The 26,864-nt window shown below is 44.7% G+C and overlaps 1 protein-coding gene across 7 annotated transcripts in view; it reads right to left on the bottom strand.

Moving 5' to 3' along the window:
- Positions 1 to 2,060: 2,060 nt before the first annotated feature.
- The window catches only part of LOC119962774 (NAD(P) transhydrogenase, mitochondrial-like), a 226,657-nt gene continuing 201,853 nt past the window's right edge, over positions 2,061 to 26,864 (bottom strand). For 6 of the 7 annotated variants that reach the window (XM_038790844.1, XM_038790843.1, XM_038790842.1 and 3 more), the window contains 3 exons: positions 23,184 to 23,299; positions 4,277 to 4,463; positions 2,067 to 2,155 (listed from right to left, as the gene is read on the bottom strand). In XM_038790844.1, the coding sequence (XP_038646772.1) occupies positions 4,311 to 4,463; positions 23,184 to 23,299 (269 nt within the window). In that variant the 3' untranslated portion in view covers positions 2,067 to 2,155; positions 4,277 to 4,310. Of the gene's footprint in view, positions 2,156 to 4,276; positions 4,464 to 23,183; positions 23,300 to 26,864 lie in introns of all 7 variants that reach the window. The other variant, XM_038790845.1, reaches the window with a different exon arrangement.

Raw genomic sequence — 26,864 nt, 5'->3', positions numbered from 1 at the left:
GGCAAGGTGAGCAATATCATGAAAGAATTGGAATCAGAAGACCTCACAAAGTCAGGATTTGCTGAGCGAGGATATCGTGATGGCCTATTGAGCTGGAGATTACAAATCCTGAAGCAAAATACTATGGAGGGATTTGAAAAGAATACTTTGTTGCTTGACCCAGAGCCAATGTAGATCGTCAAGCATAGGCGTGATTAGTGAATGGGACTTAGTGCAAGTTAGGTCGCAGCAGCAGGCATCTGGATGACCTCAAGTCTGTGAAGGGTATTGTAGGAAGGGAGGCTAGACCTCCAATACTTATTCTGTGGTAACTCACCTCACAACTCCACAAAGCCTGTCCACCATCCGCAAGGCTCAAGTTGGTAGTGATGGAATACGCTCCAATTGCTTGCAGCTCCAACACTCAAGAAGCTCAACATAATCGAGTACAAAGCAGCCCACTTGATCAGCATCCCATTAACCAATTTAAACATTCATTCCCTCCACCACTACTGCACTAGACATAGCAATAGTACCATATACAAGAAGAACTGCAGCAACATCACCAGAGCTCCTTCGACAGCACCTTCCAACCCCACAAATCTCTACCTCCTAGAAAGACAAGGGCAGAAGATGCATGGGAACACGACCACCTTCAAGTTCCCCCCCAATGCGCATACTATTCTGATTTGGAAAATATCACTGTTATTACATTGTCGCTGCCACAAAATCCTGGAACTCCCTCACAGCAAATTGGGTGTACCCACACCACATGGACTTCAGCAGTTCAAGGCGGCGGCTCACCACCACCTACTCAAAGGAAATTAGGGCTGGACAATAAATGCTGGCCTTGCCAACGATGGTCGCATGCCATGAATTTTTTTTAAGGTAGTCAAGTCGAGGTAACAAAGGCATAGATGAGGGTTATGACAGCAGATGAGCTAAAGTGCAGCAGAGATAGGCAATGTTACATGGATGACACAGAGTTTTGTCATGCCCCAGCGAAGTGCTCGGAAGCTGATCAAATGTGATACAAAGGTTCTGAATATATGTTGCCAACAGGCCCAGCTCTAAGTAACTGAATGTACAACAGACTGCAAAAACATTGTACTGGGACAGCCACAGTAAGGCAAATATAAGGATTAAACCCCCCCCCCCCCCCCCCCCCCCCCCCATGTACACAAAGTTAGCCAGTGTATTATGTAGTTTAAAATGGAGCTACTTCAAGACAGGAATATAATTTTACTATTTTCAGATGTTACAAGGATCACCCAAGTCAGGTTGTGTATTTCCATCAGTTTGTTTTATATAAACCAGTATTCAAAGATTCCCCAATGGACCGGAGCATTTGCAGTGGATAAAGGTCCGAGGGGCAATCACTAGTCTCAACTGCATTAGCTAAGATTGCAGGGGCAGCAACAGTGGCACCACAATTCACTTCATAGCTGATGGGTTGGGGATGGGCAGGAGCGGTGAGTGAGGTAGTAAAGCTTCCCAGCCATGGTCATTATCCTAGCTGAGGGGCAGAAAAAAGGGGACAAAAAGAAACATGTGATATAAGAAAACTTGTCTCAGTTCCCAGCTGTGATCAAATGGGCAGCCAAGAGTCGCTGCAAAGATTGATCAGTGAATAACAGCGATAGCAGTGAGGTACTCATAGGTGCCTAATGTTCATGGAATCAAAGCATAGGAAAAGATCACTGCCTCGCGTAGAAAATAAAAATATGATTTATTTTTACAAAGCAGCTTCAGTGCTAAGTATTCCAATCACCCTGATAATAAAGTGTAAGTTATGACTGTGTGGGCAGATCTGTGCTGTAAACTCCTCCACTCTTAATTTCACAGGGGGCCCTCCACAGCCAAATACAAAGCCTTGAACCTACTTGTCTGTACTGGACTGCAGCCCAGAGGCCAGTCTTCAAACCTTACCACACCAACCACTTCTTTGAAATGTTGAGTTTAATCTGCCATATGATTAAAATGCTTATTAAACAAATTACATTCGGAAAGATCCTTAATGGTGTTTCAACAGTTATTAATCTCAACATTTTTTGCTTAAATGAAAACAAACACTAGCTGGACAGTTTGGTCAAGTTCTTTATTAAACTATTTTCTTTGATGAGCCCAATGTAAAGACTCCTGTTGGTTTCTTATTCGGGAGCACGCTGACTTTAATCTGCAAAATAGAAAATTCAATTTCCTTTATTTGAAAATTTAAGAATGTGGGTCCATTGTCGGCAAACATAACTTGGAACAATATGTGGCACCTTTACACCTATCTTTACATAACTAAGTATTTTACAGCCAAAATGATCTAAAGTTCTAAGCACTGAAACCTTTACATAAATAATTGTGAATGTTACATTTTGTTGCATGAAATTTTGCCCTTCCACCCCCCAATTGATTTAGGGAATAGATTTGTTATACAATGCCCTGCACTGTAAACTATTCTGTGATCTGACCACAGAACCAAATGAACAGCACCACACACTAATTAAAACTGGCTGCCAGTTTTACTGTTTGATGGACCTTACAACCCAAAATTAAAAATATAACTGAATGGAACTGAGTACAATGGCTAATAAGCCAAATCATTGTTTTACATAGATACATAGAATTTACAGTGAAGAAGGAGGCCATTCGGCCCATCGAGTCTGCACCAGCTCCTGGAAAGAGCACCCTACCCAAGGTTAACACCTCCACCCTATCCCCATAACCCAGTAACCCCACCCATCACTAAGGGCAATTTTGGACACTAAGGGCAATTTATCATGGCCAATCCACCTAACCTGCACATCTTTGGACTGTGGGAGGAAACCGGAGCACCCGGAGAAAACCCACGCACACACGGGGAGGATGTGCAGACTCCGCACAGACAGTGACCCAAGCCAGAATCGAACCTGGGATCCTGGAGCTGTGAAGCGATTGTGCTATCCACAATGCTACCGTGCTGCCCCTGTTCTTATGTGGCAGAATTCAATTTAAAAACGGCCTTCATAAAGCACTATTGCCACTGATCAATAACACTTGAGCAATGTGAATTGATCCAGTAAGAAGCTTAAGAGGTAGACAGAAAACTATTTAAAATAGGCCTTTCAAAAAGATTTTTGAGGTGGTCCCAATATGGAGATATTGGTTATGCAAACATCTTGCTTCATTGTTATTTTACAAGTTCCACAAAATCCTTCCTAAAATGACAGTTATTGTCGATTCCGCACTAATCTGACACAACAGTCATTTGTTGTCTCTTGCTTTTGCACAATACACACAATATGGTCCATCATTTTATAGCCTGTTGGCTGTTTTCCACTGCACCAATGTCACGTCTTTGATAACATTTGTAAGTCCATTTTATCAGTATATATATGGTAGAATATCTGACACAAAGTTTTTCAATGCAATATAAAAAGATATTTCTATTATTTCGTTGGCTGACATTTCTATGAAAAGAAATGACTATTTTGAAGCATGTGGTTTGTTGAACATATTTTGGCTTACTGACAATATTTATTCAGTTGTGCATATTCCAAATGTTGCTATTGAATAATTGCTGGCCTAGGAGTATTTAATATATTGTAGAGCAAATCTTCTTTGGCGGCTTTACAAGGACTTCATAACAAGGGGTACATTATATAGTCCACATCATATGCTTTCTCTATTAACAGAGGCAACCAGAAACATTCATGTTGTTTAGTACAGCAACTTCTAGATAAAAATTCACCTGCCCCATGCCTCATCACACAGCTACCAAAAACACATTGTGAGCAACTATTTTCCTTGACACAAAATCAGCAAATTTAATTTCCAATGGGTATAATGCTGTACAGTGTGCTAACAATTTTGACACCGGTATAAAAGTACATAAAAACAAAGCAAGCATTCAATCCAAATCACATAATCATAGAATCCCTACAGTGCAGAAGGAAGCCATTGGGCCCATTGAGGCTGCACCGATCCACTCCAGCCTATACCCATAGAACATAACCCCGTAACCTAACTTGCACATCCCTGGACGCTGAGGGGCAATTTAGCATGGCCAATCCACCTAACTCGCACATCTTTGGACTGTGAGAGGAAACTGGAGCACCTGGAGGAAACCCACATAGACACAGGGAGAACGTACAAGCTCCACACAGACAGCCAAGGCCAAATTGAACCTGGGTCCCTGGTGCTGTGAGGCGCAGTGCTAACCACTGTGCCACACAAATACATGTGTACACCATCTTTTCCTTTAAAATCCTCCAGATCTAACAATTTAGTTACTTTGAGCCATTTGATTCTGATCAATGCAGCTTACTTTAAAGTCATAGCTGCCAAACATTTTGTTGCATTTAGCTGGGTTCAGCTGATTCTTTGATTTTTGCATGCAGGGCATCACACGACTTCTTTGCATCACCCAACAACATAGCAGTGTTGGGTTTGTAGAAGATTGGGTTGTCAACAGCAGCATAGCCGACTCCTAGAGACCTCTTCATCACAACAACCTGGAAAAACATCAACATCAGTCATGAGTCGGTAACTGAAGCCTCTGCTAGTAGTTCAGTGGATAAATCAATATATTTAGACAGTCCCAGGTTTGATCGCTCACTGCTGCAGTGTCAGCAGATCTCAGCCAGAGCAACAAATTACTAGAAATAGCATTGACCAGAAACTTAACCAACCTAGCCTTACAAAATACTGTGGCTACAAGAACAGGCCAAAGGCTGGGCATTCTGTGGCAGCTGATTCACCTGCTGACTCCCCAAAGCCCGTTCACCATCTACAAGGCAAAAGACAGGAAGGAGTGTGATGGAATACTCTCCATTTTCCTGGATGAAGCGCTTGAGCAGTACAGTGAAAGTAGGAAGGAACTTAAATGTGGAACTAGGAGGGCTAAAAGGGGCCATGAACTGTCTTTAGTAAACAGGGTCAAGGAGAATCCCAATCTTTTTATACATATATTAGGAGCAGGAGGGTAGCAAGAGATCGAGTAGGCCCACTCAAGGGCAATGGAGGGAAGTTATGGTGGAACCACAGGAAGTGGGTGAAATCCTTAATGAGTACTTCACCAGGGAGAAGGACATGATGGATGTTGAGGTCAGGAATAGGTGTTGGAGGTTGAGGTCAGGGATAGGTGTGTGAACGCTCTTGAGAACGTCAATATATAAATGAAGGAAATGTTGAGTATCCCAAATGGCATTAGGGTAGATAGGTCCTCAGGCCGGATGGGACCTATCCCAGGCTACTGCGGGAGGCAGGGGAAAAATAGCTGGGGCCGTAACAGATATCTTCATATCATCTTTGACCACAGGCAAAGTTCCAGAGCACTGGAGAATAGCCAATGTTGTTCCCTTGTTTAAGAAAGGAAGCAGGAATAATGCAACAAATTATAGGCCGGTGAGCCTGACATCAGTGGTGGGGAAGCTTTTGGAAAAGATACTGAGGGACAGGATGTATGCACATTTGGAGGAAAATGGACTAGTTTGTTACAGGCAGCATGGTTTTGTATGGGGAAGGTCTTGTCTCACCAACTTGATTGAGTTTTTTGAAGAGGTGACAAAGAAAATTGATGAGGAAAGAGCTGTGATTGTAGTTTATATGGACTTTAGTAAGGCATTTGACAAGGTCCCACATGGCAGACTGGTACAAAAACTAAAATCACATGGGATTTGTGTGGGCTGGCTCGATGGATATAGAACTGGTTTGGTTATAGAAGTTAGAGAGTAGCGGTGGAAGGGTGTTTTCAGAATGGAGATCTGTAGCTAGTGGTGTTCCGCAGGAATTAGTGCTGGGATGTCTGTTGTTTGTAGTATATATAAATGATCTGGAGGAAAATGTGGGTGGTCTGATTAGTAAGTTTGCGGATGACACGAAGATTGGTGGAGTTGCTGATAGTGCCGAGGGCAGTCAGAGGATACAACAGGACATAAATAGATTGGAGACTTGGGCACAGAGATGGCAGATGGAGTTTAATCTGGAGGTGATGCATTTTGGAGGATCAAATCCAGGTATGAATTATACTATGAATGGTAGAACCCTTAGGAATATAAACACATAGAGCGATCTGGGCGTGCAGGTCCACAGATCCCTAAAAGTGGCTGCACAGGTGGCCAAGGTGATTAAGAAAGCATATGGCATGCTTGTCTTCATCAGCCGGGGCTTTGAGTACAGGAGTTGGGAAATCATGTTGCAGGTATATAAAATCTTGGTTAGGCCACATTTGGAGTATTGAGTGCAGTTCGGATCACCACATTATCAGAAGGACTTGGAAGCATTGAAGAGAGTGCAAAAAAAAATGTTCATTGCCTGGTCTCGAGGGTGTTGGCTATGAGGAGAGGTTGAATAAACTAGAATTGTTTTCACTCGAAAGAGGGAGGCTGAAGGGTGACCTGAGAGAGGGCTACAAAATTAAAAGAGGCATAGACAGGGTGGATAGTCAGAGGTTTTTTCCAAGGGTGCAAGTGTCAATTACAAAAGGGCACAGGTTCAAGGTGAGAGGGGAAAGTTTAAGGGAGATGAGCAGGGTAAATCTTTCACGCAGGGTGCTGTCCTGGAACGCATTGCCAGAGAATGTGGTGCAAATCAGGTACATTAGCAACATTTAATAGGCATCTAGATAGGTACATGAATAGGGAGGAAATAGAGGGAAACGGACGAGAAAGGGCAGAGCTTTTTTTGAAGTTAGGTCATCATGATCGGCACGTGTTTAGAGGGCCGAAGGGCCTGTTCCTGTGCTGTACTTTTCTTCGTTCTTTGAGTGCAGCTCCAAAAGCACTCTGGATGCTCAATACCATCTAAGACAAAGCAGCCCGCTTGACTGGCACCCCATCTATAACATTCACCCCCTCCACCACTGACGCACAGTGCCAGCAGTGTGCATCATCGACAAGGTGCACTGCAGCAATTCATCAAGGCTCCTTTGACAGCACCTTCCAAAACTGGGTCCTCTACCACCCAGAAGGACAAGGACAGCAGTTGCATGGGAACATCACCACCTGCAAGTTCCCCTCCAAGCCACGCACGATCCTGACTTGGAAGTATATTACCGTTCATTCATCTTTCCACCCAGAAACCCACTATGTAACAGCATTGTGGGTGTATCTACATCATATGGACTGCAGCGGTTCAAGAAGGTGGCTCAACACCAACCTCTCAAGGGCAATTAGGAATGTGCAATAAGTGCTTTCCTTGCCAGAATCACTCGCGTCTCAATAACAAAGTAAAGCCACAAATAGCTGGGCTGAGATCACATACCATGGTCCAGGGAGGGAGGACAAATTCTTTGTCTTGCACTATTAAACATAGAAAATAGGAGCAATAGTACTGCTGAGCCAATCGGCCCTTCAGGCCTGCTCTGCCATTAATTATGATCATGGCCTATCATCCAACTTAGTAACCTGTTCCCACTTTCCCCCCATATTCTTTGATACCTTTAGCTCCAGGAATGACATCTAACTCCTTCTTGAAAACAATGTTTTGGCCTCATCTGCTTTCTGTTGTCGTGAACTCCACAGGCTCACCACTCTCTGGGTGAAGAAAGTTCTCCTCACCTCATTCCAAAATGGCTTGCCCCATATCCTTAGATGTAACCCATCACTGTTTGTCGATGTACTATTTGTCGATGTACTCTGTCGATTATTCTTTTTGTCTCCTGTGTACGTACTGTGTACGTTCTCTTGACCACAGAAAAATACTTTCCACTATACTTGTACATGTGACAATAAATCAATCAATCAATCAGTTCTGGATTCCCTGGCCATCGGGAACATCCTTCCTGCATCTACCCTGTCTAGTTTTTATAAGTTTCTATGAGACTCCCCTTCATTCTTCACAACTCCAGCAAATATAATTCTAACCGACTCAATCTCTCTTCATGCGTCAGTCCTACCACCCCAAGAATCAGTCTGGTAAACCTTTCCTGCACTCCCTCTATAGCACTAATATCCTCCCTCAGATAAGGAGACCAAAACTGCACACAATATTCCAGGTGGATAGGATGGCCTGTTCACTAGTTGGTTCCTCAAGGTATTGGTCCAGAAAACCATCTTGTATACACTCTGGGAATTCCTCCTCTGTGGTATTGTTACTAATTTGATTTTCCCAAAATACATGTAAATTAAAGTCACCCATAATTACAGACGTTCCTTTATTGCATACGTCTCTAATTTCCTGTTGAATGCCATTTCCAACATCAGCACAACAGTTTGGGGTCTATATACAACCCCCGCTAACTTTTTTGCTCCTTGGTGTTTTTCAGTTCTACCCATACAGATTCCACATCATCGGAACTAATATCCTTCCTCTCAATTATTTATTGAATACCACGGAAAAGGTATGCAGAGGTGCAGAGGCAATATCACTGGATAGTAATCCAGAAGCCTCGGCTGATGTCCTGGGGACATAAATTCAAATCCAGCCGCGGCAGCTTGTGGAATTTAAATTCAAATATTAAATCTGGAATTAAAAGTTAGCTTTAGCAATGATGGCCATGAAACCATTTTCAAATGTTGCAAAAACCTATCTGGTTCACTCATGTCTTTTAAGAAAGGAAATCTGCTGTTCTTACCTGGTCTGGCCCACATACAACTCCAGATGGCAATGTGCTTGACCCTTAACTGTCCTCTCAAATGGCCTAGCAAGTCAATCAGTTGTATCAAACCTCTACGACGTCTAAAAGGAATGAAACCGGATGGCCATCCATTAATGACCTAGGCACTGGAAGCGACAATGGCACACCGTGGTTTTCGACCCTACAAAATTCTCCTTGCTAACATTTGAGGCTTGTGGTAAAATTGGGAGATGTGTCCCAGTAACTAGTCATGCGACAATCTCATGTAGTCATACATATGGAATCATATCTTACAAACATTGTCCCAAACACTACCACCACCATCCCTCTCCCACCAAAAAACCTATTGTACCCCATCCTCACCACTCTATATGTTGAAGATTCATCTGTCTGTGACAGTACCGGTAAGTGCAAAGTCCTTGTGGAGACAATACTCTCTATTGTGTTGTGTGGTACTACTAAATGGGATAAATTTCACACAGATCTAGTAACTCAAAAGTGGGTTCCCATGTGGCACAGTGGGCCATCAACAGCAGCAGAATTGTACACAATTACAATCTGTGACCTCATGGCCAGGCAGATCAAGCTGAGGGATCAACCCTGATTCAAGCAAGAAGGCTTTCCAGGAGTAGCACCATGCATACAAAAAAAGAGGTGTTAACCTGGCGAAGCTACAATACATTGCATGCCAGGCAGCAGAACAGCATGTCATAAATAGAGCTAAGCAAACCCACAACCATCGGATCAGATCTAAGCTTTGCAATCCTGCCACATCCAGTTGTGAATTGGGATTGACAATTAAACAGCTAACAGGAAGAGGAAGCTCCACAAGTTTCCCCATCCTCAATGATGAGGGGGGGGGGGGGGGGGGGGGGGGGGGGGGGGGGGGGGCTGCAATTCAGTGCCAAGGCAAGGCTGAAGCATTTGCAACCATCTTCTGCCAGAAGTGCCTCCTCCGTGGATCCCCTTCATCACAGATGTGAGCCTTCAGCAAATTCGATTCACTCCATGTTCCATGAAGAAATGGCTGAAGGCATTGGATATTGCATAGGCTTTGGGCCCTGGCAACATTCTAATAATAATGATAACCGTTTATTGTCACAATTATGAAGTTACTGTGAAAAGCCCCTAGTCGCCACATTCCAGCGCCTGTTCGGGTAAGCTGGTACGGGAATTGAACCCACGCTGCTGGCCTTGTTCTGCATCACAAACCAGCTGTCTAGCTCAGAGCTAAACCGGCCCTTTCGGCAATAGTCCTGAAGACTTGTACTCTGGAACGAACAGTGCTGCTCGCCAAGTTGTTTCAGTACAACTACGATACTGGCATCTATCTGGCATTATGGAACATTGCCCAGGTATGTCCAATCCACAAAAAGCAGGACACGTCACCTAGCCAAATACCAGCTCATCAGTCTACTCCCAATCATCAGTAAAGTGATGGAAGGTGTCGTCAACAGTATTGTCAAGTGATATTTACTGAGCAAAAACCTGCCAGGACCACACAGTTCCTGGCCTCATCCCAGCCTTGGTATAAACATGGACAAAAGAGCTGAACTCCAGAGGTGAGCGGAGAACGACTGCCCTTGACGTCAAGTCAGCATTTGACTGATTATGGCATCAGGTAGCAATAGCAACATAGAGGCAATAGGAATAAGGGTGGGAATTTCTCCATTGGTTGTAGTCCCAACATAAAGGAAGGTATTTGTGGTTGTTAGAGGTCAATCATCTCAGTCCTAGGACATCACTGTAGGAGTTACTCAAGGTAATATTCCAGATCCAACCACCTTCAGCTGCTTCGTCAATGACATTCCCTCCATCATAAGGTCAGAAATGAGGATGTTGTTTGATGATTTTACAATGTTCAGCATCATTGGCAACTCTTCAGATACTGAAGCAGTCTATGTCCAAATGCAGCAAGACTTGGTCAGCATTTAGGCTTGGGCTGATGAGTGGCAAGTAACAATGTTGTCACGTAAGTGCCAGGCAATTATCATCTCCAACAAGAGAGAATCTAACCATCTTCTCTTGACATTCAATGGCATTACCCCCAGATCCAAGGGTACCACTGACCAGAAACTGAACTGGACCAGTCATATAAATACTGTGGCTACAATAGCAGGTCAGACTCTAGGAAACTCACCTCCTGACACTCTAAAGTCTGTCCACAATCTACAAGGCACAAGTCAGGATTGTGATGGAATGTTCTCCACTTGCCTGGATGAATGGAGCTCCAACAACATTCAAGAAGCTTGACCCAATCTAGGACAAAGAAGCCCACTATTTGACATCTCATCCACCACCTTTAACATTCATACCCTCCACCACCGATGCAGTGGCAGCAATGTGTACCATCTACAAGGTGCACTGCAGCAACTCCAAGGCTCCTTCAACAGCATCTTCAAAACTCATGACATCTATAACCTAGAAAGACAAAGGCAGCAGACACATGGGAACACCACAAGTTCCCTGCAAGTTCTCCATCAAGCCAACACCATCCTGACTTGGAACTATATCGCTAGTCCTTCACTGTAACTGGGTGAAAAGCCTGGATCTCCCTTCCTAACAGCACCACAGATGCATGTATCGTGGAGTGCAGTGGTTTAAGAACATAGCTCACCAGAACCTTCTCAAGGAAATTAGGGATGGGTAATAAATGCTAGTCTGGATTGTGACACCAACATCCTGTGAAAGAATAAAGGAAAAGACAAAGTGACTGTATATGCACACATCAGGTAACGGCAGAATCTATCTCAGCTGTAATACTTCCCACGATCAAACTAGCTTCTAGTACGTTCAACGTCCAGGAATGAAGAATGAGCAGGAGAAGTGATCTGGGCTGAGAAAAGGAGTCCTTCAAGAAACAATCATCAACTAAAAAACAATCAGAAAGATGGATTCAGTCCCCATGATCATTATCAACCAATTTACAACAGGGTGTAAGGTGATGCCCTCTGCCACTGAGAAGGACAATAACACCAATAGCATAAGTACAGCAATACTGTCAAGTTACACAACATCCCAATTTGGACTCATAGGTATATATGCCTTCATTGTTGCTGGAATATTAATATCCTGGAATTCCCGATCGAACACTATTGTGACAGGGCCAACATCACAAGCTCTGCAGTGATTAGAGGAGAGGTGCATCACCACATTCTCAGGATCTCAGACCAGAAGAACAACATGTGGAATTAGTTTGTGGAGCTACAAAACAGCAGGGACACATACATTGGTAGGAATTGTTTATGGGCCACCAAACAGTAGCGGTAGTGTGGGCCATGGTATTAATCAGGAAATTATAGAAATATGTAGCATGGGTAACACAGTAACCATGTTGTGGAGCATGAGTTTCTGGAGTGTGTTCGAGATGGTTTTCTAGAGGGGTATGTTGAAGAACCGATTAGACAGCAGGCTACTTTAGATCTAGTGTTCTGAAACGCAAAAGGACAAATTAGTAATCTCCTTGTAAAAGAATCTCTCGAGATGAGTGACCATAATATAATAGAATTTTACAGTTTGAAAGGGAGGTAGTTTGATGTGAAGCCAGGGGTTATAGTTGAATAAAGGAAATTATGAAGGGGCAAACTGGCTGAGGTGGATTGGGAAAATACATTAAAAGGTGTGACAGTTCACAGGCAATGTATAGTTTCTAAAGAATTATCACATAGTTTACTGCAATTATACATTCATTCAAAGCACAAAAACCCAAAACCAAAGTCAGGAAATCATGGACACATGGACAACAAAGTACAGTAAGGATTGTACATGATCACAAAAAGGTCTATATACAGCAAAAGAAGACCAAGGAACTGAGCAGAAGGCAAAAACATAAAAAATGGACTGTAGAAGTTTCTATAGGTACAGAAAAATAAAATGTTTGGCAAAGACAAATGTGGGTCCATTACAGGCAGAGTCAGGAGAATTTTCAATGGAGAACAGTGAAATGGCTGAGAAATAAATAATTAGATCTAACTCTTGGGGCTAAAGGGATTAAAGGATATGGGTGTAGCTGGAACAGGTTATGAGTTGGATGATCAAGCATGATCAGAATGAATGAGGGAGCAGTCCTGAAGGGCTGAATGGTCTCATCCTTCACCTATTTTCTATGTTTCTAGTATTAGAGATCCAAGGGACTAGGGAGAATGTGGAATATTTGAGAAACAAATGGGACTAAAGTTTGATAAGTCCCCTGAATCTGATGTTTGAAAGTGGTAGCCTAGGACATAGTGTATGCATTGGAGATCATCTTCTAAAATTCTATTGATTCTGGAACTGTTCCTGCTAGTTGGAAGGTAGCAAATGTCACTCCATTATTAAGGAAGGGAGGGAGAGAGAAAATAGTTGTGCATCAATAGTAAGCAAAATGCTATAATTTATTCCAAAGGATGTGGTAAATGGACACTTGGATATTCATGATCTGACTGAGCATAGTTAGCACATGTTTATGAATGGGAAATCATGTTTGATAAATCTATTGAAGCTTTTTGAGGATGGTACTAACAGAATCGATAAAGAGGAGTTTGTGGACATAGTGGACGGGATTCTATGAAAATGGGGCTATGTCCCCACACTGGCGGGAAAACCGGCACCGACGAATCCGGTATCAAAAGCCCCCCAAAGTGAGGAATTCTCACCTTTCTAGGGGGCTAGGTGGATGCCAGAGGGGTTGGCGCCGCTCCAGCCGGCGGCGAAGGGCTGGCGCGCGTTTGCGCATGCGTGGAACGGTCGGCGTGATCTTGCGCATGCGCGGACCAGCCGGCGTATTTCCGTGCATGCGCAGGGGTTCTCTTCTCCGCGCCAGCCCCCGGACAATATGGCGGAGCCCGGCGCGGAGGAAAGAATCGCCCATGGAACAAGCCCGCCCGCAGATCGGTATGCCCCAATCGTGGGCCAGGCCACCGTGGGCAGACTTAGTGAGTGGGCAAGAGCATGGCAGATAGAATATAATGTGGAAAATGACAGGAGGAACAGATGTGCAGAGTATTTCTTAAATGGTGAGAAATTAGAAAGTGTAGATGTACAATAGGCCTTGGTGTCATAGAATTTACATTGCAGAAGGAGGCCATTCGGCCCATCGAGTCTGCACCGGCTCTAGGAAAGAGCACCCTACCCAAGCCCACACCTCCACCCTATCCCCATAACCCAGTAACGTCACCCAACACTCAGGGCAATTTTGGACACTAAGGGCAATTTAGCATGGCCAATCCAACTAACCTGCTGTCCTTGTCGAGAAGGCACTGAAAGCTAGCATGCAGGTGCAGCAAGCTATTAGGAAAGCTAATAATATGTGATCCTTTATCGCAAGAGGGATTGTGTACAGGAATAGTGACGTCTTGCCTCACTTGTATAGAAGATTAGTTAAACCGCAGCTGGAGTACTGTGTGCTGTTTTGGTCCCCTTACCTCAGAAAGGATATTATTGACATAGAGGGAGTGCAACAAAAATTCACCTGACTTGTTCTGGGGATGGCAGGACTGTCTTATAAGGAAGGATTGGGCAAACCGGGTCTGTATTCTGTAGGGTTTCGAAGAATGATCCCATTGAAAGCTACAAAATTCTTAAATGGGTAGACAGGGTCGATGCAGGCATGATGTTTCCCGTGGTTGAGGAGTCTAGAACCAGGGGACAGGATTTCAAAACAAGGGAGAAGCCACTTAGGACTGAGATGAGAAGAAATTATTTTACTGGGGGTTGTTAATCTTTGGTATTCTCTACCCTAGACGGCTGCAGAAGGCCAGTCATTGAGTGTGTTTAGAGCAGAGATTGACAGACTTCTAAATACCAATGGCCTAAAGAGGTCTGGGAATAATGTGGTAATAAGGTATTGAAATGGAAAATCAGCCATGATCGCATTGAATGGTGGTGCAGGCTCGATGGGCTGAATGGCCTACTCCTTTGTTCACAAGCTAAGTAATGTGCACTTGCTAATGTTAACCACATGTTTGGATCAAATAATTCTTACAAACATTACATAATGTATCGTTTGTCTGTCACTCCTTTCAAATAAGGTACTGCTATGGAGACAAAACTGATTTTGTCATTTGTCCAGAGTTCTACAAATGACCTCGACAAAGGTTTTCCAAAATATTGTAGCAACGCTAATTTAAAATGGTTTATCTTCTAATCTCCTTTTAGGTTCTTCCAAATTGATTTTGTGGACAGTGGGTGGTGGTCGATGATGTAACTAGAGCCTCACACCACAATGTGAGTTCAATCCTGGGGTTATTAAAATTAATCATTTTTTAAAAATCATCAGCCAAACATCTGTCAACTATTTTTAAAACACTTGTGTACTTTGATTTTCTCCAAGATCAAGTCTAATATTTGCATAAACACATCAGCCACACTATTTTTTGGGCTGGTGGGGATTAGATGAGAGGGGGTCGAGGGAGTATGCGGTACAATTTTTCCCTTTAGAATACATGTGTATTCATACATGTGTTGATAACACATTTCATTTGGACCACAGTAAGTGTGAAATAAATCAGGTCACTCATCAACTTTAATGTAACAGCCACATTAAAATCCCTGGCCAACATTTCCACTCCCTTGTTATCAACTCTATTCCTCTCCCTGCTGTATCATTTGGGTTGAATTACAGGCTCTGCAAGACTGTTCAACGTGGAGTTGAAATTCAAATCCCAATTCCTGGCTATTAGCAGAACTGCATACTTCCCCCATTGGATGCCTTTTCTTCTGCCTCACCATCACTGTGATTGAAGCTCTTAATCATGCATTTGTGACCTCTAAACCAGATGCTTTCAAATAAATACACATTGGTTGCCCAACCTACGGAAGCGCAATGTGTTCAAAGTGTATTGCCAACGCGCTGTCCCACACCCAGCCCTCGCTTTTCTATTTGTCATTCAACGCTGGTTACCAGTCCTTCAGTTCATTGAATTTAAAATCTTTGCTGTAACCTACAAATCCCTCCATGCCTCTTCTCACCTCACCCTTCCAACCTTTTTGTGCCTTGGGTAGTCTTGTTCATAGCCTTCAAATCTGGCCTTCGGTTCATCGCCACTCCCCACACCACCATCCACCTAACATCTTCCCAATCCATAGTCTTCAGCTACCTTTGTCCCATCTATGGCTGGAATTATCCACGCTGGGATTAAATCCTGTGGTGGGGCCTTGGTGACTTGCTGCAATGCATCTTGTACATGGTACACATTGCTGCTATTCTGCATCAGTGGCGGCAGGAGTGAATGTTGCAGGCAGTGGATTGGATGTCAATCAAGCAGATTGCTTTGTCCAGGATTTTGTTGAGCTTCTTGAATGTTTTTGGAGTTGCACTCATCAATGCAAGTGTATTACAAAGCAACGCATTGTATTACAATGACAACGCAACGCATTGTATTACAATGACAACGCAACGTATTACAATGCAAGAGTATTACATCACGCACCTGACTTGTGCCTTGTACATAGTGGTCCAGTTTTGGGGAATCAGATTGTAATTATTAGTCACAGAATTAGCAGCCTACCACTTCTCTTCAATAAAACCTGCTCATAGTCCATCTATATGTTGTTAAGCAGCAGGAGACAGCTACAACAGGAGGGACAGAGAGAAAATAGGAGATGGGAAGCCTGAGCTCAGGCCCCTCACTCAATTTGGGAAGTTGGTACCTCCACCTCTGCTGTGGAGGTCAGGAACACATCCAGTCAAAATAGTCGAGTGAGAAAAATTAAGAATTTGAATGAGAGCCAGCTGCATGGGTGTGTAATCATTCTACACAGTTTTGATACTTATAAATATGTTATTCTGCACTATTTGGAAAGATCCCGAATTCATTCTTGCTGCTAGTGGTTTTAGTGGTGATGAACACTCCACGCCTTCCAGTTGAAGGACATCTGAGGGACAAGGATGGGTCTTCCCACTGTTATGGGCAAGGGTTCAGAGAACCCCAAAGTGTATCATGGAGTTCACCTGACCCACAACTTTTAATAGATTGTGGTATGGGGAGCACACAGCCCAAGCCCACACCTCCACCCTATCCCCATAACCCAGTAACCCCACCCAACACTAAGGACAATTTTGGACATTAAGGGCAATTTTGCTTGGCCAATCTGCCTAACCTGCACATCTTTGGACTGTGAGAGGAAACTGGAGCACCTGGAGGAAGCCCACGCAGACATGGGGAGAACGTGCAGACTCTGCAGAGACAGTGACCCAAGCCGGGAATCGAACCTGGGACCCTGGAGCTGTGAAACAATTGTGCTAGCCACTATGCTACCGTGTTGCCCATAGTTGACAGGCTTTGGGGAGACAGGCGGTGTCCTACTTGCTGCAGAATTCCTAGCCTCTGGCCTGCTCTTGTAGCTACAATATTTATATAGCTAGTCCAGTTCAGTTCAGTTTCTGGTCAATGACAATCTATAGGATGGTGATATTGGGGGATTAGCAATGAAAATGCCACCGAATGACAAGGTGAGATGATTAGATTTCCTCTTGTTAAAGATGGCCATTGCCCGACATTGTGGGAAATTAATGTTATTTGCCACTTACCAGCCTGAATGCTGTCCAACTCTTGCTGCATGTGGACACAGATGGCTTCATTACCCATGGAGTCACATTTGGAACGAAACACTGTCACATCATTAGCAAAATGCCCGCTTCTGACATGTTGGAGGGAAGGTTACTAATGAAGCAGCAGACGTTTGATCCTTGGGACACCCTGAGGAACTCCTGCAGCAGTATCAAGAGACTGAAATGTTTGGCATCCAACAATCACAATCATCTTTCTTTGTGGAAGTATGGAGATTTTCCCTAATTGATATTGATTTTACTTCTGATGGGCTCCTTGATACCACACATAGGCAAAGATCACTCGTGCCCACTTCTGGAATTCAGCTCTTTTGACGGTGCTTGGACAAAGACTGTACTGAGATAGGAGCCCAGTGGCCCTGGCAGAAACCAAACTGAGCACCGGTGAGCAGAGTATTGCTGAGTAAGCGCACTGCCAATTACATCTTCCATCAGTTTGTTGATGATTGAGTAGATTCAGGGGGGGATAATTGGCCGGATTAGATTTATTCTGCTTTCTGTGGACATAATATCATCGGAAATAGTGCAAGAGTAGGCTGTTCAACCCATCAAATCTCCTCCACCATTCAATAACATCATGGCTGATCTGACTGTGGCCTTAACTCCACTTTCCTGACTGTTTCCCATAATCCTCAACTCCTTTGTAGATTATAATTCTTACTCAGCCTTGAATATATTCAAAGATCCAGCTTCCACTGCTTGTTATGGAAGAGATTCCAATGACAAACGACCCCCTAAGAGAGGAAATGTCTCCTCATCTCTTTCTTAAATGGGAGACTCCTTATTTTTACATTGAGCCCCCTAGTTCTATATTTTCCCATGAGAGCTAACATCCTCCCAGTATCTGCCCTGTCAAGCCTCCTCAGAATCTTTTATGTTTCAATCAGATAACCTCCCATACTTATAAACTTCATTTGGTCTGGCTTGACTTGCTCAACCTTTCCTCATAGCACAACCCTTTCTTTACAGGAATCAACCTACTGAATCTTCTCTGAACTACTTCAAATGCAAGTATATCTGTCCTTCAGTAAGTAGATCAAATCTGTACACAGTACTCCAGGTGCGATCACATCAATGCCCTCTAAACCTGAGGCAAGACCTCCCTCATTTGTCAGCCAATGTTCCATTTTCTTTCCTCATTACTGTTTCTAATTGATGAACAACCTCACGCTTTCCGACGTTATACTCCATCTGCCAGATTTTGCCCAATCACTTAACCTAGCCATATCCCTTTGCAGACACTTTTTATCCTCCTCACAGTTGTTATCGTACCTATTGACTGTCATATTGACAGAAAATTTGTCAACAATACAATCTGTCCCTTCATCCAAGTTATTATTATAGATTGTAAATAGTTGAGGCCCAACACTGATCCCGGAGGCACTGCACTAGTTACAGTTTGTCTACCTGAAAAAGACCATTCATACTGACTCGCTGTTTCCTGTTTCCTCTGTCCATATTAATATATCACCCCCAATACCATCCTCTGTCCATATTAATATATCACCCCCAATACCATCCTCTGTCCATATTAATATATCACCCCCAATACCATCCTCTGTCCATATTAATATATCACCCCCAATACCATCCTCTGTCCATATTAATATATCCCCCCCAACAACATCCTCTGTCCATATCAATATATCACCCCCAATACCATCCTCTGTCCATATTAATATATCCCCCCCAATACCATCCCCTGTCCATGTTAATATATCCCCCCCAATACCATCCCCTGTCCATATTAATATATCCCCCCCAATACCATCCTCTGTCCATATTAATATATCCTCCCCAATACCATCCTCTGTCCATGTTAATATATCACCCCCAATACCATTCCCTGTCCATATTAATATATCCCCCCAATACTATCCTCTGTCCATATTAATATATCACCCCCAATACCATCCTCTGTCCATATTAATATATCACCCCCAATACCATCCCCTGTCCATATTAATATATCCCCCCCAATACCATCCTCTGTCCATATTAATATATCACCACCCCCAATACCATCCTCTGTCCATATTAATATATCACCCCCAATACCATCCTCTGTCCATATTAATATATCACCCCCAATACCATCCCCTGTCCATATTAATATATCTCCCCCAATACCATCCTCTGTCCATATTAATATATCACCACCCCCAATACCATCCTCTGTCCATATTAATATATCCCCCCCAATACCATCCTCTGTCCATATTAATATATCACCCCCAATACCATCCTCTGTCCATATTAATATATCACCACCCCCAATACCATCCTCTGTCCATATTAATATATCACCACCCCCAATACCATCCTCTGTCCATATTAATATATCACCCCCAATACCATCCTCTGTCCATATTAATATATCACCCCCAATACCATCCTTTGTCCATATTAATATATCACCCCCAATACCATCCTCCGGGCATTCCCCACAGAGGACCACCCCCCCCCCCCCCCCCCCCCCAAAAAAAACAGAGTCCCATTTAATAGCGGGGTGCTGCAGGCTCTGACAAAACCAAAAATGCGACTTTGTTTGGGTTAAATTGTGCCCACTATGTTTACTGGTTCTCCTTTATCAACCCTGCCTGTACATCCTCAAAGAACTCCAACTAAGTTTTCAAACACGATTTCCCTTTCAGGAAACCATGTTGACTTGGCCTGATCGTACTCTGATTTTCGTAATGTCTTATTCCAACCTCCTTAATAATAGGTTTTAGCATTTTCCCAATGACAGACATTCGACTAATTTGGCCTTCAGTTTCTTGCCTTCTGTCTCTCCTTCTTGAATAGTGGTGCAGTCTTTGCAGTATTCCAATCCGCGAGCACCCTCCCAGAATCTCAGGAATTTTGGTAGATGACAAACAATACATCCACTTTCTCTGCAGCCACTTCCTTTAAGATTCTAGGCTGCAGGCTATTAGGTGTGGTCAGCCATTTCTGGGCAATTTTCCCCCATTAAGAAGACAGGGACAGGGGTAGGTCATTCAGCACCTCGAGCCTGTTTTGCCATTAAATGAGATCATGGCTGATCTGTGGTCTAACTCCATATACCTGCCTTTGACCCATATCCCTTAATATCATTGCTTAACAAACATCTATCCCAGATTTAAAGTGAACTGATCTAGCTTCAACTTCTGTATGTGGGAGAGAGTTCTAAACCCCTACCACTCTTTGATTGAAGACTATGGGTGGGATTTACCGGCTGTTCACACCAGCGGGATATTCTGTCCCATCGACGGTGTACGGATTTCCCAGCGACAACGGATGCAGTTAATGGGAAATCGCGTTGACAACAGTGGGATCAGAAAATCCCGCAGGCGGGCCCCTTCCTCCGTTGAAAAACAAGCGGCAGGTTGCACAGGAAATCCCGCCCAAGGTCCTCTAGTTTTAGAATCTCCAGCCAGTGGAAATAGTTTATCTTCATCTACCCTGTATTTCCCTGCTAATATCTTTGATAAGATCACCCCTTAATCTTCTAAATTCTCATGAAAACAGGTTGAATTTGTGTAATCTCTCCTTCTAACTTAACCTCGTAACGTGACAACACGTTGTTTGGTTCATAATGTGCGGGTTAGGTGGATTGGCCATGCTAAATTGCCCGTAGTGTCCTAATAAAAGTAAGGTTAAGGGGGGGTTGTTGGGTTACGGGTATAGGGTGAATACGTGGGTTTGAGTAGGGTGATCATGGCTCGGCACAACATTGAGGGCCGAAGGGCCTGTTCTGTGCTGTACTGTTCTATGTTCTATAATGGCATTGTAGTTGCACTAGAATAACTTGGCCAGAGCAGTGGCTAGTTCTGGAGCACAAGTCTTCAATACTACAGTTGGGGTGTTGTGAGGGCCCACAACCTTTGCTGTATCCAGTGCTTTCAGCTGGCTCTTGATGCCACATAGGGAGAGTCGAATGCTCAGGAAAGGATTGAGAATGAGGGCACAGATTTAAAGCAATTGTTAAATGAATCAAAGTGATGTGAGGAACAACCTTTTCAGACAGGCAATAGTTAAGGAATGCGCTGTCTAAGAATGTGGTGGAGGCAGCTTCAACAGAGGCATTCAAGAGGGGATTAGGCTGTATCTGGAAAGGAAGAATGTGCAGTGGTATGGGTACAAAACAGGGGAGTGGCACTCAGTAAACTGCTCCTTCGACAAGCTGATGCACACACAATGAGCCGGAGAGTCTCCTTTTGCGCTGTAACAATTTTGTGATTCTGTAATAAACCGCAAAGCAGCATCTAATGTGGAGAACCTCAGGAAGGGGCTGGGATAGTTCATCCATTCAGGACTTCTGGATGAAGATGTTTATAATGCTTTAGCCGTTACTGTTTGTACTGAGGTGCTGGTGCTTCCCCATCATTGAGGATGGGGACATTTTGGAGCTCCCTCCTCGAGTTATTTGATTAAATGTCCATCACCATTCACAGCTGGTAATCAGCGGGAGGTTTCTTTACCCATGTTTGATGTCTGATACCATCGGATTCCTTGGTATCCAGGTCAATGTTGAAGACTTCCAGGGCAACTCCTTCATGCATGTATCGCACTGTCCTGTCTCCTCTGGGCTGCCCTGCCAATATGACAGCACATATGCAGGGATGCTGATAGGGGAGTCAGGGACACTGGCTGGAAGGTGTGATTTGATGAATATCACTATGTCAGGCTATTTCTTGACTAGTCTGTAGGACAACTCTCCCAATTTTAGCACAAATCTCTAGGTGTTATTGAGGAGGACTTTGCAGGGTCATCTGGGCTTTGTGATTTCCATTGCCTTGGTCGATACCAGGTGATCTGTCCAATTTTACATGCTGGTTCTTCCTGTCCTCTAATCTTGCTTCACTCAAGAGTACTGTTGATTTTGACACTCTAAGATTGAAAAAACAATGCAAAAAAAGATGCAATTTCCTCAAAGAAATCTGAGGTATTCAAGTCTAGGTATTCACACCAACATACAATGTCCAGCATGGAAATTCTGGTTGAACACAGTTGGAAGATTGCATTAAAAAAGACAGTCTAAATTCATTACAAAAATAAACTTGCTAAAGGTACTAAAGGTACCTTTGTCCGAGAGGGCAAAGGAAACCTCGGCATTCGTAGCAACTTCATTTTTTATTTCATTTCAAATGACTTTATCAATTTAAAGTTATGCTGTTTGGGATGAAGAACGAACCTGCAACTTTTCAGAGACAAGGAATAAAGTTATTCAGAGACTGAGTCACTGTACAGTGTAAATTAACGATTTAGTGGTGTTTAAGTCAAAGTTTGGGAAAACACCTACAACACCTAAAAGAACTTTTGAATGCTTCAGAAAAGCTAATCTAGTCACGAATTTGGCTAAAAACAAGTTCGCTAAAGCTCAAATTTCATATTTAGGACATATCATGGAACATGATCAAATGGTTCCATGAGATGCGAAAATACAGGCCATTTGGGATTTTCCAGAACCTACAACAAGAAAGGAGATTTTAAGATTTCTGGGACTGAATGGATTTTACCGTAAGTTTGTGCCAAACTTTAGCAGTGTGGTAGCACCACGAACAGAACTTCTGAAGAAGAACAAGAAATTTAACTGGATGGAGAACTGCCAAACTGCAGCCCAACGTTTGAAAACTGTGTTGACAATCACGCCAGTGTTAGGCACATCAAATTATGACAACATTTTATTTATCTGGCGAGGGTTGCAAGATGGTTACATCTTTTGTATGACAATATTGCATAAATTGGTTTCCGGAACAGGCAATTGAGTGTCAAATGTAAAGGCAGATTTTTGATACCCAGTCCAAAGTCCAAGTCATTGGCTTTATTCAGTGAATTCTGCTGTTACACATATACATTTGCTTCCCTTCAAACTCTGCAAGACAGTTTCATCATTGCTGTCAGCAGCTCCTCAAACTTCTCCACCTGTGCAAATTTCTCCTTTCCCATCACACGTGAAGGCACCAACTCCTGCCTGAAGTGTGGCTTCCCTGCAAACCTTGCCCATTTGCTCATTAACCAGGAGCCTTGGCAGTGACACAGATTGTACAATGGCACTTCTATTTCAATTCTAGCACATCAATGAGACAAGATCCTTTTCATTGATTTCTTGCCTTCTTTACTCACTTGTTTAGATTTCCAGACTTCCAGCACAGGCATTCCAGCGATGACTGAATTTGGATCTTCTTGAGCTGCTGAGTTAACTGTGTCATTTGCTCCAATAACTAGCACCAGGTCAGTTCCTAAAAAAGGAAGAATTATTTAAGGCTAAGAAGCTGTAAAGAGTTGAATATCTAGGTTATCATAGAGTCCATAGAATTCCTACAGTGCAGGAGGCAATTTGGCCCATAGAGCCTGCACCGACCCTCTGAAAAAAGTCCTATCTCATACCAATCCCCCACCCTATCCCCGTAACCTACCTAATCTTTGGATACAGAGGGGAAATTTAGCATGGTCAACCGCAACCAGTATGGGGATTGAACCAATGCTATTGGTGTCATTCCAAATCACAAACCAGCTGTCCAACCAACTGAGATAACTGTAATAACCCGCAAGTGACTTACAGGTGGGAATGATTATCTTCACCGTGGCCCTCGTGGAGTGCGAGCTCCCCCGCTGAGGGGCGGGGGAACTTCGTTAATCATTGTATAAAAGGTCGACCATTAAGGCACCGACCAAGAGAGGAACCTGGTAGGGATCGACCAGGTGTTGTATATATTGTTACTGTGAATACATTTAAGTTCTTTATTTTGCTCGGCGTGGACTCCCCGTGTCTTTATTAAACTAATTTTGGCTGGACGGCTGGCTGTTGATGTGGAGCGATGCCAACAGTGCAGGTTCAATTCGCGGACCGGCTGGGGTTGTTATTGAAGGCCCCATCCTCTCAACTTCCTCCTCACCTGAGGTGTGCTTAACCTCAGAATAAGTCACAACCAGCCAGTTCTTTCTCAAAAAGAGAGAGCAGCCAATGGTCCTCTGTGACAATGATGACATTTACATTTTGGTAATTTATATCTATAGTGCTAAACCCCCACTCCCGTACTTCCACTGGATCCCCTCAACTACCCACTTCACCTCTCAACTAACCCCTTCCCGCCTCCCCAGTTACATTGACCATCTGACGCCCCCGCCCGGCCAATCATCACCCCCCAAATGACCACCCAAGCCCACTCCACTGATCACCCTCCCTCCGCCCTACCCACTTAGCTTGCACATTTACCTTCTCCCTGTCAAAGTGGCTGTGACCTTTAAACTTACCAGCTAGTGCTGTAATATGGGGGCACTATTCTCACCTGGCCCGGAGTGGAAGGTTGGATGAGTAAGTTTCAGCTGTATTCAGCAAGGCTTATCAAACAGCACCTCCCAAACCCACGGCCACTCTCATCCAGAAAGACAAGGGCTCAGATACTTGGGAACACCACCACCTGGAAATTCCCCTCCAAGCCACCCACCATCCTTAATTGGAAATAAATTGCCGCTCTTTCACTGTCACTGGGTCAAAAACCGGGAAAGCGCTCCCTAACAGCACTGTGAGTTTACCTACACCACATGGATTGCGTTGTTTCAAGAAGGCAGATCAACCACCATTTTCTCAAGGCCATTTCGGGATGGACAATAAATGCTGGCCTGTCAGTTAAGCCCACAGCCCTTGATGCACTATCAATTACGACGAGACGAGAGTAGAGAGTAATCGAGGCTTTACTACGCAGAGATGTGGAGCCTCCCGCAGCTGCTGCCGAAATGGCTGCAGCTCAGAGAGGACACACATTTATACTCCGCCTACTGGGGGGGAGCCAGCAGGCAGGGATCTACCCCGTACCTGTAGTACAGGGGCCTTACCGTAATACCCTCATATATGCAGTATATATAATACAACAGTGGTGACTACCACATTCATCCCCTGTTAAAAAAAAGAGTCCAGCGGGGATGGTGGAAAACTATTTACGTACAGATTGTTTAAAACTTTTTAGATGATCGGGCGCCTTGATCCGTCGGTGTGAGCGCCGCAGTTCTGGTGGTAATTCAGGCGTCGGATCGGTCGTCGGTGACTGCCGGAGTGTGTCAACCTCATCTTCATCCCCGGGTGGGACCAAGGGGAGGACAGATCATCCTGGAGCGGGGGCTGTGGTGCGGGGTGCGCTGGGGGGAGGGAGGGTGGCGCCGGGGCCGGAGGGGGGGGGGGGGGGGGGGGGGGGACCCAGCTGGCGCCAGGTCCCGGAGGGAGACTGTGTCTTGGCAGCCGTCGGGATACGCTACGTAGGCGTACTGTGGGTTCGCGTGGAGTAGCTGTACCCTCTCGCTTTGTGGAGCCACACGTGCTTGCGGAGGAGAACGGGTACTGGAGCTGCCAGCCATGTTGGGAGTGAAACCCCGGAGGTGGACTTTCTGGAGAAGGCCAAAAGACGTTCGTGGGGAGTTCGTCAGTCGCAGTGCACAGGAGCGACTGAATGGAGTGAAGGGCGTCAGGGAGGACCTCCTGTCAGTGGGAGATTTCTGGACCGTAGGGTCAGCTGGATGGCCTCCAGACTGTCCCATTCTCCCGCTCCACCTGCCCGTTTCCCCGGGGGTGTAGCTGGTCGTCCTGCTCAAGGCAATGCCCCTGTTGAGCAGGTACTGGCGCAGCTCATCGCTCATGAATGAGGATCCCCGTTCGCTGTGGACGTAGGTGGGGAAACCGAACAGAGCAAAGATGGTGTTAAGGGCTTTGATGATGGTGGCAATCTGGAATATTCGTCGACCACATTCAGAAAGTACGTGTTGCGGTCGGTGGAGGGGAGGGGCCCTTTGAAATCCACGCTGAGGCGTTCAAAGGGGTGGGAAGCCTTCACCAGGCGCGCACGGTTTGGCCGGTGGAAGTGCAGTTTACACTCTGCGCAGACCTGGCAGTTTCTGGTGATAGCCCTGACTTCCTCGATGGAGTATGGCAGTTTGCGGGCCTTTATGAAATGATAGAAGCGGGTGACCCCTGGGCGATAGAGATCGTCATGCAGGGTTCAGAGTCAGTCCACTTGTGCGCTGGCACATGTACCTCGGGATAGAGCATCGGGGGGCTCGTTGAGCTTACCAGGGCGATACAAAATCTCGTAATTGTAGGTGGAGAGCACGATCCTCCACCTCAAGATCTTATAATTTTTGATCTTACCCCACTGTGTGTTTGGGGGCAGCACGGTAGCATGGTGGTTAGCATAAATGCTTCACAGCTCCAGGGTCCCAGGTTCGATTCCCGGCTGGGTCACTGTCTGTGCGGAGTCTGCACGTCCTCCCCGTGTGTGCGTGGGTTTCCTCCGGGTGCTCCGGTTTCCTCCCACAGTCCAAAGATGTGCGGGTTAGGTGGATTGGCCATGCTAAATTGCCCGTAGTATCCTAAAAAGTAAGGTTAAGGGGGGGTTGTTGGGTTACGGGTATAGGGTGGATACGTGGGTTTGAGTAGGGTGATCATTGCTCGGCACAACATCGAGGGCCGAAGGGCCTGTTCTGTGCTGTACTGTTCTATGTTCTATCTGTTGTTAAATACGAAGGCAACCGACCGTTGGTCAGTGAGGAGAGTGAATCTAATGCCTCCAATGCCGCACAGCTTCAACGATAGCTTGGTCCTCCTTTTCGACAGAGGAGTGCTGAATTTCGGAGGCATGGAAGGTGTGGGAAAAGAATGCCACGGGTCTGCCTGCCTGGTTGAGGGTGGGGCCAGAGCGACGTCTGATGCATCGCTCTCGACTTGGAAAGGGAGCGTCTCGTCGACCGCATGCATCGCGGCCTTGGAGATGTCGGCCTTGATACGGTTGAAGGCCTGGTGAGCCTCGGCTATCA

The sequence above is a fragment of the Scyliorhinus canicula genome, chromosome 3 (genome assembly GCF_902713615.1).
Source record: "Scyliorhinus canicula chromosome 3, sScyCan1.1, whole genome shotgun sequence".
Taxonomy (NCBI): domain Eukaryota; kingdom Metazoa; phylum Chordata; class Chondrichthyes; order Carcharhiniformes; family Scyliorhinidae; genus Scyliorhinus; species Scyliorhinus canicula.
The sequence above is the reverse complement of the archived record's forward strand: the minus strand, read 5'-3'. Positions and strand labels throughout refer to the sequence as shown.